This window comes from Pempheris klunzingeri, chromosome 13, assembly GCF_042242105.1.
Source record: "Pempheris klunzingeri isolate RE-2024b chromosome 13, fPemKlu1.hap1, whole genome shotgun sequence".
NCBI lineage: Eukaryota > Metazoa > Chordata > Actinopteri > Acropomatiformes > Pempheridae > Pempheris > Pempheris klunzingeri.
Window position 1 is genome coordinate 20,420,523 of NC_092024.1, and position 16,569 is coordinate 20,437,091.

General features: G+C 41.8%; 2 protein-coding genes across 2 annotated transcripts; both read left to right on the forward strand.

Moving 5' to 3' along the window:
- Positions 1-350: 350 nt before the first annotated feature.
- Positions 351-8,732, forward strand: rtf1 (RTF1 homolog, Paf1/RNA polymerase II complex component). The gene is made up of 18 exons (XM_070841881.1): positions 351-469; positions 2,287-2,397; positions 2,569-2,716; positions 3,655-3,856; positions 4,039-4,156; positions 4,428-4,539; positions 4,637-4,775; positions 4,871-5,048; positions 5,201-5,283; positions 5,388-5,475; positions 5,585-5,692; positions 5,787-5,864; positions 6,113-6,234; positions 6,727-6,784; positions 7,713-7,790; positions 7,886-7,990; positions 8,204-8,318; positions 8,432-8,732. Exons 1-18 carry the CDS (start codon positions 386-388, stop codon positions 8,536-8,538), a joined length of 2,034 nt encoding a protein of 677 aa, XP_070697982.1. The 5' UTR covers positions 351-385; the 3' UTR covers positions 8,539-8,732.
- Positions 8,733-10,152: 1,420 nt separating this feature from the next.
- golga5 (golgin A5) lies at positions 10,153-16,181 on the forward strand. Its single transcript, XM_070842911.1, has 13 exons — positions 10,153-10,320; positions 11,571-12,233; positions 12,571-12,768; positions 12,854-13,073; positions 13,167-13,290; positions 13,368-13,571; positions 13,812-13,982; positions 14,224-14,352; positions 14,491-14,589; positions 14,711-14,930; positions 15,380-15,479; positions 15,589-15,652; positions 15,741-16,181. Exons 2-13 carry the CDS (start codon positions 11,579-11,581, stop codon positions 15,819-15,821), a joined length of 2,265 nt encoding a protein of 754 aa, XP_070699012.1. The 5' UTR covers positions 10,153-10,320; positions 11,571-11,578; the 3' UTR covers positions 15,822-16,181.
- Positions 16,182-16,569: the final 388 nt, after the last annotated feature.

Here is a 16,569-nt window from a genome sequence, read left to right on the forward strand (position 1 = left end):
TAAATGACAAAGAGCTTGTAGTGGGACCTTCTTTAGGACTAAAACATCTAATGGGGCTAATGACGGACCTCGTTGCACCTGCTTGATGCAGTAGAATAATGTGTCATGACTGAAGGTGGATCAAATTAATCTTTTCCGTGTTTCTTGCGCTTTCAGTGTCAAGCAGAGTGGACGTCGGGTCATTTATAAAGTAATTTCATTCATGTGGTTTTCTGTTGGTTTGGTTTTGTACCATTATTTTACTTTTAAATCTTCGGCGAGTGTCGTTTGTTTTCTCCCAGAAAGGGGCGGGACGTGTCGCAAGCCGAAGTTCCCGGATGTGCCGATCTGATCTATAGATCACATCGACACAGAGGTAGCTAGCAGGCTAGCCGAGCAGCTAATCATGGTGAATGTAAAGAAGCGGAAAGGTCGGGTCGTGATTGATTCTGACTCCGAAGATAGTGCTAGCGACGATAATTTAGATCAGGTAGGTGTGCGTCATTTTTACGATTTTGTTGCAACGGATCGCTAATTAAGTTGTCAACTGTTTGAGGTGAAGCTAATGTATGCTAGCTGAGTGCGCTGTGTTTGGCCTCGCTAAGAATGGGCCCGTCTTATTTACAACCCCTGCGCCCTTTTCTCAATAAACTCGCCATTCCTAAAGCCAAATAAATTGTTAGGGTTTTCTTTAATGTTCCTGTAAGCCATTCAGAACCGAGGAACGTGTCGGCTTTTGTACGGAAAACGTTGCCTTAGTACCAGCTAGCTAAGTTATGCTAACGTTAAGGTTACATTCCGAGAGATGCACTCAACGCTAGCAATCATGCAGTGTTATGTTGCCACGAAAAATGCCGCGCCACGGGCCTTTTACTGGTCTCAAGTGTGCGCTGCTTGACTGCAGCAATGCATTGTTGGGGAATCTGATTATTAGCTCCCAGGCTAAACGTGAATGGGGCATGTTTTGCACACTGCAGCCGTAGTGGAGTCGCACTTGAAGAACCTTATCTCCTGAATGACGTCATGGACGGCGGCTAAGGCGCTATTTCGGTGTTGTTGTCAAACAAGAACTCTCCGGTCTGCTAACATGTCAGTCTGAGGAGCAGCTCGGCAACTGTGCTCACCATTAAACACCCGTGCACAGTAGCTGACAGTACACCAGAAACAAACAGCCGGTGCACAGAGACAGCCCAGACTCGGGCAGTGAAAAGCAGAGGAGCTGAGACTTGGTTGCTCAAATCATGGTGCTCTATAATTGTGCTTTGAGATGGTGAAGACAGCTATGCAGATCAAATGTTTGCACTATTATATATATTTTTTAACTAATCGGTTTGAGGTAGGGATGCAACTTTGTCTCTCCCAGTATAGATGATAATGATACCTCAGCTCTGCTGATGCTGAATACTGATCCAGTAGGAGTGCTTGCATTTTCCAAAATTAGAGTTTTGCAAACTTCAATGTGTGGAACTCATCAGGATGATTTTATGTGAGGTAACATGATGCCAGGGTTTTCTGAGGCCAATCGTGACACAAACACTGAATACTGTACTTACACAGGCAAAGAAACTATTCAATGTGAACTGGTCACAGCAGTATGCTGAGTAAGTTGATACACAGTATTGGATGTGTGCATCCCTTTTATACACATTCTACATAGAGAAGGAATTCAGCAGTGTGCACACATGTGGACAGGATTTTGTTATCTAGCTCTGCAATCTCCCTTTTTGTGTATGATCTAGTTTAGGTGTATTCAGGCCTGGTGAAGGACTGATATCTTGAATCAAAGTTCTTCATAAACCCAGCTGCTCACACCCACCATCATAATGTGTGCTGATGGCTTCTTATGACTGGACTCTGCTTCCTTGTTCACACATTATTGTACCTGCAGGAATGTGGCTGCTGAACAAAAACAGAGCAAGTCAGTAAGCTTTCAGAACGGTGTCTTCTCAAATGAACTTTGTAGGAGAGGTTTGCCGTGCCACATGCATGTTAGGAAGTTGACTAGTGAGCCCCTAAATATAATCAGGAACACAGTCACTCTGTATATGCATCTGACATCTGAAGGTGGCTTGGAAAATTGGACCCTAATGCTCCTCCATAGTTTGGGTTTATTTACACCTGTATTTAGATGTCTTCTGTGGATTGGATCATCCAAGACACTTTTTATTGCCAAGTATGAGCGGGGCTGCGCTCACAAGAGGCATCTCACCTTTTTTCAATTTGTGTGATTTTTTTTGTTGTATTTTTGTATTTTTTTTTTTTTACTGGTGCTCTCTCTGAAGCACATCACTGTGTTCTCATTTACAGGAGCTCTTGTCTTTGGCAAAGAGGAAGAGGGTCGATTCGGGTGAGCAGGAAGAGCCAGTTAGCAAACCTGCAGCTTCTACAGACTCTGAGACATCCGATAGTGATGATGAGGTATGGCAGTCTTAGTATTTTCTCAGAAATACTTCACTTTTCGGTTTTGGACATAATAACAATGCATTGAAAATACAATTTAAACAAGCTTAAACATATCAGAATTCCTTTGTTGTCTACCAGAAATGCTATTTTATAACCAAAACTAAATTTTCCACTCTTTTTGTTTAGTGGACTGTGGGTGGCACCAAAGGCAAAAAGAAGGTTAAGCAAGGGAAAGGGTCTGACAAGAAGAATGCTACAAAGAAGAAGGTTAATAAAACGGCATCTGGCAGCTCAGATGGGGACAGCTCAGCTGAGAGCTCTGCACCAGAGGAGGGTACGTCTTCAGAAATATGTTCTTTGTTCTTTAAGCAGGCTTACTTAATTTCTCCTGTGTGTTATCATTTTATCTTAAAGGACCACAATCTTTTCAGTAATTATGTATGATCACTGCTAAGAAACTTGTGGGGACAGTTGTACAGATGTCAAATAACAGTTTTACAAAGCAAACAGACACACGTCGTCAGGTTAATCGGGGGTCTCACATGAAGTGCAAAGCAGAGGGGCGAGACATATTCTGAACTGTAGATTACAGACCTCATGAGGGTGCCATGTCTACGGGTATTTCAGGTGGCTGGGATTAGGTGACTCACACTCTCATCCCCTTTATCCCAACTGGCACATAGTGTAGCATCTAAGCTGTTGTTTGTGTATTTGTTTCACACGCGACCCACCCAGTTATAGAAAACCTGGAAATGTTTTGGGGGAAAAGCTCTGGAAATTTAGTCAAAATCCAGCACAAGTATCCAAGATGACTAAGAGAGGCTTGGCAAGACAGAATCGCCCGTATCATAGCCTCTCTTTAAATGGTTTCATTAAAAATATTAAAATAACAATGAAATCACTTTATTTTGGACTATATATCATGCCATATCATATTGTAATGTTAAAAAGAGCTCTTATTGCCACTTGATAAAACTTAAGCATTGTAACAATCAAAAAACAGCTGTTGAACTGCCTTCATTTTTCCATTTTAAAGCAGTTTAATGTCGCTTTCATTTCAGCCAAAGTTTTTAAAATACATGTCTCACTGCCAAACGTTGAAAATTGATGTAGATTGAGCACATTGGGGTAAAATAAAGGTGTAGGATTTGGTTTAATGTAGCCAATACTGATCAGGGCATCCCCACTCCTTGTTTATGTAACTGTGCTGCGGATAAGAGGTGAATTCAACTGAATGATTGCTCTTTATGCCACTGAATCGCTCTTCATTAGGTGAGGTGTCTGATTCCGAGAGCAACAGTTCGTCCTCCAGCTCCGACTCGGACTCCTCAGAGGACGAGGTGTTCAGGGACGGTTATGACGACGACTTGATGGGAGACGCGGAGGACAGAGCTCGGCTGGAGCAGATGACGGAGAAGGAGAGAGAGCAAGAGCTGTTCAACAGAATTGAGAAGAGAGAGGTGCTGAAGAGACGGTGAGTGGTGACAATGAGAGAGAGGAGCATCAATAATCTTTTGATGGTGTTGTTTCTTTCTTTAATTTTCCTAATTTCTCAACAACATACTTGCATTAAAAAAATAATATTGATACATAAGGCAGAAGTTTGGCATTTTAACAAGAGAGTGTGTTTATTCGAGACTATGTTTGTTTTGACAGTTTTGAAATTAAGAAGAAGCTGAAGACGGCAAAGAAGAAGGAGAAAGAGGAGAAGAAAAAGAAGCAGGAGGAAGAGCAAGAAAAGAGGAAGCAATCTCAGGTTCAAGACACACAAGTGGTGAGTTCAGGGACACTTAAAACAGATATTGTATGACAAAATGTGTGTTACTTTTTAGTCCTAAGAGCCATGCTGGAGATATTAACATTTAGAATAAAGAATAAAAGCTATTAAAATGAATATATGAATAAAATATGTGAGTCAACTGTCTGTGTCAAAATGTATGTTGGACTAATGTAGTGGCAGCATTACACCTTTTCTTTTTCCAGTGTTTGTCTTTATGTGTGATTGTATATAATATGTAATATATGTAATATCCACACCTTTCCAGGTCATGTCACACAACAAGGAGAGGCGATCCAAACGCGACGAAAAACTTGACAAGAAGTCCCAGGCCATGGAGGAACTCAAAGCTGAGCGTGAGAAGAAGAAAAACAAAACAGGTTGGTGTGATTTTTACCCCTTTATGTGTCGTGATTGTTGTGACATTTGGACATTTATCAGTTCCAAAAGCTGACATGTCATCTCTTTGGCGAGCAGCGGAGCTTCTGGCCAAACGCCAGCCCCTGAAGACGAGTGAGGTTTACTCTGATGACGAGGAGGAAGAAGAAGAGGACGACGACAAGTCATCAGTCAAAAGTGATCGGAGTTCACGTTCATCTTCCTACGATGACGACGAGTACGTGTCACGCTTTACGTTTTGAGCATGCCTTTTATCACAGGACCGCACCTCTCTGTTGATTTCAAGTAACCTTTCGACTGTTTTGCTAACAGAAAAGAAGAAACTCCCCCGAAGTCACAGCCTGTTTCGCTACCAGATGAGCTCAACAGGATCCGCCTGTCCAGGCACAAGCTGGAGCGCTGGTGCCACATGCCCTTCTTTGCTAAGACTGTGACTGGCTGCTTTGTGAGGATAGGGATTGGGAACAGCAGCAGTAAACCAGTTTATAGGGTAAGTTTCATGTATGGTGTTCAATATTGGACTGCATTGTGCTGGTGGTATGGTGATAGTGAGGATCTGGGACTCTTAAGAAATAGGTTTAGTCAGAAAGAGGTGGATTTAGTGAAGTTTGGTTTCATGCAGTCCTGCTTTGTTGTTGAAAGGTTGCTGAAATTGTGGATGTGGTGGAGACAGCGAAGGTTTACCAACTTGGATCAACGCGAACAAACAAGGGGTTACAGTTAAGGTAGTTATACAATGACAGACACTTTATATATATTTTATCAGACCTTCTCTTTGATTTTCCCTGTTTACCAAAAATGTGACTTTTTGCTTTTATATCTTCCTCAGGCATGGTGGTGACACACGGGTGTTCAGGCTCGAGTTTGTATCGAATCAGGAGTTTGCAGAGAGCGAGTTCATGAAGTGGAAAGAGGCGGTAAGTGTGTTTCAAAAACAGAGAATATGTCATCTGTAATATCAGATTAAGTATGACATGAGGAGCCTTCATAGGTGGGAGAAACTCAAGTCTTTTTTTCCCTTTCCAGATGATCGTTGCAGGAATGCAAGTACCAACTCTTGACGAAATCACCAAAAAGGAGCAGTCCATCAAAGAAGCTCTGAACTATAAATTCAATGACAAAGACATCGAGGATGTAAGTCTGGTTCTCCAGAGTTTTTATCGCTTTCTCTGGCCATGTGCGTGATGCAGTGCAACATAAGATTTTTGTTTTTCTTTACTTGCTGCAGATTGTTAAAGAAAAGGACCGTTTCCGAAAAGCACCCCCAAATTATGCCATGAAGAAAACGCAGCTACTCAAAGATAAGGTAACGAAAATAACCAGCACGATAAACAATATAGAGAAGATGTAGTTTGTTTAGAATTGTCTTTACATTACATTACTATCATGCCTGCTAACTGCTACATCCACATTAATTACAAACTAGTAACAGCAACCAAAGTTTAATATTTAACTGTCACAGATTTGTCCAACAATGTGTTGTGACCATAAATCTATCATCAGTCTGCAGCTGTCCGGCTCTTAGTGAGTCATATTTGTTTATTTTGGTTGAAGGCGATGGCAGAGGAGAGCGGAGATGGTGAAAAAGTGAAAGTTATCCAGGACGAGCTGAACGAGCTTGAAGAAAGAGCAGAGGCTCTGGACAGACAGAGGACCAAGAACATCTCTGCCATCAGGTAAACAAGCTACAGATATAACTGTTTTTAAATCTATCTGAAGTTAAGGTTTTTAACAAATAATGAGACAAAGCTCCTGGCTTCATGGTTTAAGGGGCAATCCTGCATCCTCTCCATTATGTTTTACATCTGTGAACATACACAAATATAACTAAAATGAGCAATATATCACAACCTTAGCATGCGAGGAAAGCTCGAAAATGCACTTTGAAAAGCCTTAAAAAGTGCCTAAATTTAACATTGGAAAAGTTAGAGGAACCCTGAAAAATTGTTGTCATTGGTGTGTTTCTTCCTTTCAGTTTGTTGAAAAAAGGAAAATTATAACTTTTGGACACAATAAGGTCCACAACATCTCCCACATTCACACAATACAATGTAAAGAACATGGGAAATGAAATGCACGGCCCTTAATAGGACGCCTCTTTGTTGTGGAGCTGATTGTGTTTTAAGACAGAATCGTCTTTGACTCTTGAAACCTTTTCTATTATCCAGCTACATCAATCAGAGGAACAGAAGCTGGAACATCGTTGAATCTGAGAAAGCTCTTGTGGTAAGTGTCGACCTCCTGAAGCAGATTCATGTTTGACTGATGAGTTTCAGTACCAAGGCTGGGGTGATGCTGTATTTGTAGGACTTGATAAATTGTGACTAAATTGCTGATTATTGCCTATGTTGTTGTGTCTCTAATTCAAATGATGTGTTTTAAAACATGACATGTAAACCATCTCCATGATTATCTGAAAGCATCCGTGTTGCATCCGTGTTTACACTAAACGGGTGTGACACACACACAACAAAACTGTTAATGAAGGACAGGATGGGAAGGTTCCATCTATACCAATTAAACATGTTTTATTACGCAAACAGTCTGGCTTTAAACTTGTTACAAAGACATATTTACTTCCCACCAACGTCTTCAAAATGCTGCCCCACTTCATATGTTTTCCTAATGTGGCGGGACTCCAGTGTTCAGTGTTAAGTTACGCAGAGATTCACATAAGGGCTCTTAGCAGTGTGAGTGAGGAGACAAGAGTTGTGTGTGTCACCTTAAATCTGTGAATGGTCCCAACCTAACCTAACAGGCCGCTAAAATGTGTGGTTTGAACCCACCTCATCTGTTACATGTACAGGAAAAAAAGTTATACTTATATATTACTACTGTTGTTGTTGTCCTTTTTCTGGCTGCTCCTTTCCGGGGTCGCCACAGCGGATGATCCACTTGTAGATTTTGGCGTTTTTTTAACACCGGATGCCCTTCCTGACGCAACCCTCGCCCATTTTTGGTAGCTGGGACTGGGAGGGAGTTGAACCCGGGTTCCCCAGGCCGATGGCATGCGCAATTATCCACTGTGCTACCGGCTGGATTATACCCATTACTACTCAACTGCATTATTGATTGTTAGAAATGAGTCATTGGACCAAACAGTGCTGTTGTTTAAATAACCCAATTTATTTCTTGCTAATTTCTTCTCTCACAGGCTGAAGGGCAAAATGCCAAAAACCAACAAATGGACCCTTTCACACGAAGACAGTGCAAACCCACCATGGTGTCTAACGTAAGACTTTAGTTATTTCCTGTAACATTTTCTGCATATATGGTGTAATGGGTTCATTTTGTTAATCTGTCAACCTGTTCATTTTGGTTCTACAGGCCAGAGACCCGTCGGTCCACGCCGCTATTCTTGCTCACCTGAACCAGAAGTACGGCTCGGGGTCAGCAGCATCAGATCCTTCTAGCGCAGAGAAGAACAAACTGGTAAGCAGAGCCAGCTCTAAGGGTGTTTTCACACCAGCGCTTTTTAGTCCGCGAACTCGGACTCCCTCTTGGTGGAATTTGTTGGGGCAGAAATGAACATAGTAATCAGATTCAGGTGCAGATCAAAACAACCGCACTGAAACAATAACTTTCTACTTTTGCAGAAGGAAATAATCTTTTTTTCATATTTTCCTTGTATTTGTCATATTAAAGGGTCAACCAAACTCAAAAGACAAAGATGTCCCCAAGCCAACCACTGACCTCTCAGAAGACTTGTTTAAAGTTCACGACTTTGACGTTAAGATTGACCTACAGGTTCCGAATGCAGGTGAGCTCATTTTCCCACTGTATTATTTGATCCACTCAGCCTGGATGTGTATTTCACTCGTCTGAAATGCAAAGATTAGAAACGTGAATTAATATTTGTCTTGTGTTCTGCAGAGGCAAAGTCTCTGTCTGTGAGCTCCAATGCGCTGCCGGTGAAGGACGGCGCCCCCCGCAGGTCCCTCAACCTGGAAGACTACAAGAAGAGGAGGGGGCTGATCTGATGTGGCCCGACCACCATCCAGAAACCACAACACATGTGTAAATGGTTGTGTAAGTGAGAGTGTATATGCGTGTGTGTGGTTGAGAGAGTGAGTGAGTGAGTGCGTGTGTGTGTGTGTGTGTGTGTGTGTGTGTGTGTGTGTGTGAGAATGACTACCGGAGGACGTGTGTTTGAATGTTAATACAACAGACTGTTTATCCAAACACAGAGGAAATACTGATTGAGCAAAGACAACATTTTTCTCCAAGGATCTCTCTCAGAAGAAGCCTGTCCACAGATATTTGTTGTTTTGTTATTTTTGCATTATCACACACAAACTCGTATACAGAGTTGTTTTTTTTTTATGTATTTAACTTTCCCCCTCTGTTGGATCTTCTGCAGTCCACATTTTTTTCTTTATTTTTCCCAGAGAGGACACCAAGCTTGTGGATTATTACCTTGAACAAGGACACTATCTTAGAAGATTTAGATTGTTGAGGCATTTTGAAATGATCAAACTGGACATCTAATGGAAGTGACCAGCTTACTCTCACGAAGAATGATGAATTACTGTTGTAAATCCCCCTCTCCCTCCCCGACCTGCAATCCATCCTGAATTTTAACAGCCTCGTGATTTTACGCGCAGTGTAGACGATCACCATCTCTGACTGACTCTGCCGTGACACCGGACCTCCGTGACAGATGTGAAAAGTTCAGAACGCGTCAACTGGACTTTTACCACTTTTTAAGTCTTTGAAACGACCCAATTTAAGAGGAACCCTTTTCTATGGCTGGCCTGGTTATCAAAGTGATGTTTAATTTCTGTTATCTCTTGGTTGGTTGTTCATGGGATAACTCCTCTGCCCTTAACTCCCAGAGCAGATTCTATGTGTTATCAATTGTGTCCATAGTCAGTTCCTGTATTGATGTGGCATGCCATGTAAATATGCATTTTGGAGTGAGTGCAGAAAAAATAAAGAGGCACTGTTTCATAACTTCTGTGTAATTTTGTCTCCTTTCTAATGTAAAGGTGAGACTATGGTGAAGTTATTTATCTTTTTATTATGGAAGCATGGAATTTAATTAGCCAGACTAGAATTACCTGATGTAATTTAACTCCTGTTTATGTAACTAAGTACCTTTTTGCATATGTTTGTTTTAAATTTATGATTTTTATTTTTATTAAAGTTAAATATAACTACTTTCATACAGATTACATCCATTATTTCACAACAAATGTTTTTGTAAGAATCAGATATCAGATGTGTGGAGATGTTTACATTATCAGTGAAGAAATGGAAATGTTCTGGCCTTATTTTGAAATTTCCGATTTTTCAATGGAAAAAGGGGACGATTTTATTCTGCTGTCTAATGTTTAGTAAGTTTAACTTCAAAAATAGGAATGTGTTCGATAAAACAAAGTCTACAAACCCAATTCAACCACCACTGTTAATTCCATTAAATGGCCCTTTATTTGCTTTTTATGAAACAAAAATTAGCTCAATAGAAAATCTGTTTTATTTATTCCACACGAGTGTAAACACACAGAAGGCGGGCAACATGCATTGGAAACCTCATTGGTTACTTTTTGATCAGGCGTTTCTGAAGTCGCTCTGTTGTGGGGTCCTTGCTTGCATCGCTTCCTGGTCCACGTAGTGAGAAGATCACCAATATCCTCTTTGACAGATAATGACATTTGACCGTGTTTATCCAAACGGTGTTTTCTTTTCATTTCCACCATTTAAAACCCCGGCGGTAGCCAGGTGACCTGAGACATTTTGAGACTTGGACGTCGCTTCAAACAGTACGTTAGAGGCTTTCCTTTATTAGCCAGCTAGCCTGTTAGCTTTAGCAGTGATGGAGTTTACCCTGAACCAACTGTGTTTACACTAGTTTTGTGATAAGTTAAGTCCAGCCGCTGATGACTCATGTAGTAACACTTTTATGTACATGTACCTGTCCCAGAAACAATACGGTGTCGTTACAATAAACAGCTATATAGCGTTTGCTGTGCTGAGTTGTTGTGCTAGCATGATGGCTATGCAGAAATTGTGCATTAACTGGGTTGTCTCACAGGCTGCTTGAAAAGCCTGTAGGATGCTTAAGAAGCTAATGTAACCTAAACTATCTGTCTCATCTTGATGACATCCTCTTCGTTTATAAGGCATACATCCAGTTTGGAATGATATTTAGTTCTTGCTCCTACAGCATGTTGTATTGTTGCAATAATGTAGGTCACTTTGGACCAAAACGCCAGCGACATCAATATAATATATAAATCAGAGGCATCGAGAATAAATCTGAAGGAAGATACATGGCACACATTGGGGAACGGAATAGTATAACCCCCATTCACAGACCGTGATCTTAAAATGTTTTGCCTGATCTTCCATATGTTTGAGACACAGATGAAAAAGGTTTATTGATAAATTGTAAACGGGAATGCAGTCATTATCCTGATTAACCTGCATAATTGGTAAAGAGATCCTTTTTTTTTTATCCAGGCTTCGTTGTTATTTTGCAGCGATCAGGTCTCACTGACTTTATGTACATACTCTCAATAGGAATGTGGACTTCAGTTTGTTTTGCTTTGGAGATGCTGATAATATCCTTTACTTATTCAGGAGTTTTCCTCTCAGGAACGCCCTGATCCCACTCACACAGACACGGCTTAGTACAACCACAGTCTAATCTGCCAGCTGCTGAGCTGCTCCTCTTGAGCAGGAAGGGGTTCAGGGTGCTCATGGGCACATCAGTGGTGCTGGTTAGGGAGGGGCAAGTGGGCTACAATTTTTCTGTACAGATGTATTCTGCCTGTCCTGGGATCAAATTGGGAAAAAAGTCTGTTGAGCTCTTCTATGCAAGTTTTGGAAAATCACATGATTTTTGTAATACACGCTGTTTTTAAACTGTAGAGGGGCACATGTGTCAATACTTGTTGAATATGTTAAAACTCAAATAAGAATACTATCTGTCAACTAAACCTTAACACTGTGGCAGCTGTTTGGAAAGAACTTTTATCCTCAAATTGTGCTGTTATGTTTCAACCCTTAGGATACAAAATGTCTTGGTTTGCTGAATTGGCTGGGAAGGCTGAAGAACTCCTGAATAAAGTGGACCAGGGCGCTGCCACTGCCCTGACCAAAAGCCAGACAAGAACATCCTCTTTTTCGTCATCCTATGAAATAGAGTCAACTGTCAAACCTGAATACAACACTGCAGGGCACAAGACAGATGCAGCGGTGACACATCATGCCTATGCCTCCTCTGATGGTCCATCAAGCTATATCTCTGCAGCAGCGGGGAACATCAAGAGATCCAATGCAACCCTGCTGGCTGGCACTTCAAACATTGCCAGTATTCCCTCTGGTTCTGGCAGCAGCGCCCCCAACTCTGCCAAGGCTTCGTCAAGTTTTGTGAGGCCCAGAAAGAGCGAGCAGGATGTGGACGATGACATGCTCTTTGACTTTCTGAACAGCTCGGACCCTCCAGTCAGCAACAGGAGGGATTCAAGAAGAGAACCTGTGAAAGTGACAGCTCCTGTTACTGAGACCCAAAACCCAACCCCTCCTCCTTCCACCTCTCCTCATACCATCCCCTCAGCCCCGTCGACTCCACCCTCAACCCGGGGTGTATCCAGGGCCTCAAGCATGAGCTCACTGTCTGCTCACAGCATCAAAACATCAGAGGACAGCTCTGCTAAAGAACAAAGCCAAGGTATGTATAATAAGACCTTCATACTACTTGTTGTCATGTTAGTCATTTACAGTCGGGGTTTGAAAAAACATGTTGTGTCATTATTCATAAAGTAGAGTAGAAATACCAAGTAAAATAGTGAAATTGTTGCATTATGTTAAACTGAAATTAATTTTGATTTTTAAGTTTTAAATTATTGTCCACCTTTAGATGGACAGCTGTACAACACAGACGAGCCCCACAGGCAGCCATATTTTTGCCTCATTTCCATAAATTGTACGTCCACATTCTTCACAGGCAATAACATCTGAATAATGTTTTTGTATTTTATCTGTTCACCTACACCTGGCCACCACAGAGACACCTGAGAGTTCAGACTCAGGCTTGGCTGTCCCTCAGGAGTCCAGCAAGCAGGAGGCTCCCCCTCCCACAGAGGAGCCACAGAGCCACATCCTGTCCAGTCTGCGTCTGGAAAATCAGCTGCTGCGCAGTGAGGTGGCCTCCCTCAACCAGGAGATGGCATCAGTCATCCAGAGAGCAAAAGACTTACAAGATGGTAAGAGATGAGACAAAACAGGAGCAACGATGGCATCTCTGCTCCTGTCCCTCTGTACTGATTAAATGGTTTTCTACTGCCGTAGAACTGAACCAGACCCGACTACGTGCAGACAAATGGAACTCAGAGCAGTCTCAGACTGACCGGATGCTACGGGAACTTCGGTCACGAGTTGATGACCTAACAGAAGCCCTCTCTGCCAAAGATGGTCAACTTGCAGTCCTGAAAATCAGACTTGATGAAGCTGATCAGCTGCTAAAGTCCCGCAGTGCTGCATTAGATGAGATGCAGAAGGAAAAGTCAAGGTATACTCTTGTGACCACCTTTTGTAGTAGACATTAGATTCATTAGATTTTGATGAGTTGGTTTGGATATTATTTTCCTTGTTTGGTTATTAGAATCCTGCAGGACCACACAGAAGGGAGCTGCATGCAGTCTCAAGCTCTCGAAACGATACAGGAGAGACTGCGAGAGGCTGAACTGAGCCTCAGGAGGGAACAGGACAGCTACCGGCAGATGCAGGTGCACATGATGCCATTCATATATTACACTGAACACACGCAAATGATTAGACTTCTCAATTCTTGGATCTTGTGTAGAGTGAGTATGCTGGCCGCCTGTCCAAAGTGGAGGCTGAGAGGCAGACCCTCGCAGAGACGGTGACTGCTGCAGAGCGGCGATCTGCAGAGGAGAAGCCCAGGGTGGAAGACTTACAACAGCAAGTGAAAAGTGCCAAAGCTGCAGCTGAGACTGCCAAACAGGAGTTACAAGACTACAAGCACAAAGCTTCACGAATCCTACAAGTAAGAATTGCTGTGTTACATACATACATACATACATACATACATACAGGTTACAAACATAGTGCATTTAGTTCAGCTACACCAGACTATCACTGTTTTCATACCATAGTGTTTTGTACATACAAATAAAAAACTTCTAAGGATTTTGTTTCCCTGTTTTTGTGGTATCCTTTTGTGATTCTGTTCTTTGTTGTTAGGCTTCTTTTGATAAGCTTAAACTGTTTTTGAATGGTCCTCTAGTCCAAAGAGAAGTTGATCAGCAGTCTGAAGGAGGGATCTGGTCTGGACACTCTGGACGGCAGCGGAGCCATGGCTCTGGAGCTCGAGGATCTGCGTCATGAGAAGGAACTGCAGAGGGAGGACATCCAAAAATTCCAGGAGCAAGTGCACGCACTTCGGATAGAAATACAGGTGATATGCTGTAAACGGCAGAAAAGTGGCAGCAGAGGAATAAATTCAAAGTAATCTGATACTGTAATGATCCCTGTGTGAAAAATCATGTCTGTATGATATTAGACCCTGTATACCTCCCTGTTTTCTGCCTAATCTTTCTTTTTTTTTTTTTTTGCTGAGTTGAGATACTTTATGGACACAGCTGCAACATCTGCAGTTCAGATGTTGTTGATTGAGCTGCACATATGCGTGTATATAGGATTTGGAGAATCAGGCCCTGACAGAGGCAGAAACCTGGCGGGAACAACAGGCGCAGTTAGAGGAGCAGCAGGCCTTACAGAACAGAGCTAAGAAGGAGGTGGAGGCTGAAGTCGAACGCTACAAACAGGTGAGGAGACGTGATGATTTCTTGAAATGGAATTACAAACTGTCATGGATATATTTTTTCTGAATCTGCATTTATTATTTTTGCATGTCTGATCATGTCTGATTATGTGGGATATTCTTGTTTTTTCTTAAATAACAGGAGCTGCAGTACCTAGAGGAAGAGCAACATCGAGCCAAAACCACTCTGCAGAGCAGAGTCAAGGACAGGGAAGATGAAATCCAAAAACTCAGGAACCAGGTCAGTCACTTTATAATTATACAGTTCTGGGCCAGGGCTTGGTCAACTACTGTTTTGTGACAGACAGACAGAAGCCATGGTATAAGGGAAATGCTTCTAAGTTGATGACGTACTCTTCCAGTTGACCAACAAGACTATTAGCAGCAGCCAAACAGAGCTGGAGAATCGTCTCCACCAGCTGACAGAGACGCTGATCCAGAAGCAGACGATGCTGGAGGCTCTGGGCACGGAAAAAAGCTCCCTGGTCTTCCAGCTGGAGCGTCTGGAACAGCAGCTGAAGAACGCTCAGGGGGGACAAAGTGGAGGGCCGACCATCAACATGAGCGGCCTAGAGGGGCCAGGTAGGAGAGGCTTAGATGAAGGTCAAATTAATTTGTATATTAAATGCAGGTTAAAGTTAAAGGACAATGATTTTGGATTGGATTTTTGAGGCAGTTTCATTAAAATGTTAAAATTGTGCTGTTATGAAACCACAATCTTCAATACCAACTTGATATTTAAAAGTTAAATTCTTGTAAGAAGGCACCAGCAAACAGAAAAGGTGGTTGGAGATAAAATGTTCAGGTAGAATTTAGCATTGAAATCCTTGTTATGTTCACCACAGTCACTTGATGTCCCAGCCTGCTTCATATTTATATGCCACAACAACGGAATATATCAACACATACATTTAGATTAATTGTGTTTTGTCATTCTTTCTTTCATTCTTAAGCTTAGTAGTTAATCATTTCATTCCAAGCCCACTCATAACTTTACTCATGACGTCTTGTTCTGCGTGTTGTGTTTGCAGGGGCACGACAAAGAAACACACCCGTCCTTTTCAGTGAGCATGACAGTCCAGGAGTGTACGGCAAAGTGCGCAAGGCAGCCAGCACCATTGACCGTTTCAGGTAACATTTCAGTCTTTTGTTTTGTCCTCACCACTACTGCACTGAACTCCATAGTTTTCCTGTGTGAGATATGATACCCAGTGATGAGTGGAACGTTTTGTCATCTCAGCATCAGACTGGGAATCTTCTTGAGGCGCTACCCCATGGCCAGAGTTTTTGTTATCCTGTACATGGTTAGTATTTGAAAAACTGCATTCCATTATTTCAGCTTGGTGAATACTGGTTCATCAAAGAAATTAACGTTTCATCTGTCTTTTACAGGTGGTACTGCACCTGTGGGTCATGATTGTTCTCCTGACCTACACACCAGAAATGCACCATGGCCATCCTGGTGGAAGATAATGGGCTTGAATTTTACAGTTGGGTGTTGAAAGATGTTTGTTCTATTGCCTTCAATGTAAGGATGGCACAAGCTGCTAGAAAATGGGCTCTGGGTCCTGTCTCTCCCTGTTTTGCACAGAAATGCTATAAATTAAAGACATTTCCTCTGATTTATCCTTTGTTTCCAACTGAGGATTGACGACTGTTGAGATTTAAAATAACTATAGAGTGATATATTGTATTGTTTGACTGCTGAAAGGACATTAAATCGAAACATGATCTCCTGCCTGTTCTCATCATCTGCTTTAAGACCTCTGTTCTCTTAAGAGATTATATTTAACATGATGTAAAGAATCTTTTAATAAACAAGTTAGAACAAACAACATAGCCTGGCTCTTTTCTGATAAATTATCTGAGCCACAAAACAGAACATCAGTTTAACAGTCATGAGGAGTACAACAGTTCTCTGTGGATCAGTAACTTCATCAGGGTTATCTCAAAGTGGGTTTGGAAACTAGTTTGGTACAAAACTGGGGAGTGGGGAGGATATGGTCATTTACCTGGCATGGAGGGTCTAACAAAAAGATACTATTGTTTATGTAATTGGAAATGTATCAATCATCATTTTGGTGCTTGATCCATAGTGGGGACTACAAGCAAGGATATCTCACCCTCTATTGCTTTGAATTTTACAATTCTTTTAAAAAAAATCAACTGAGTCTTTTCCCCTACTTCATGAAAGTATAGTACTAAATTGCTGACATACCTC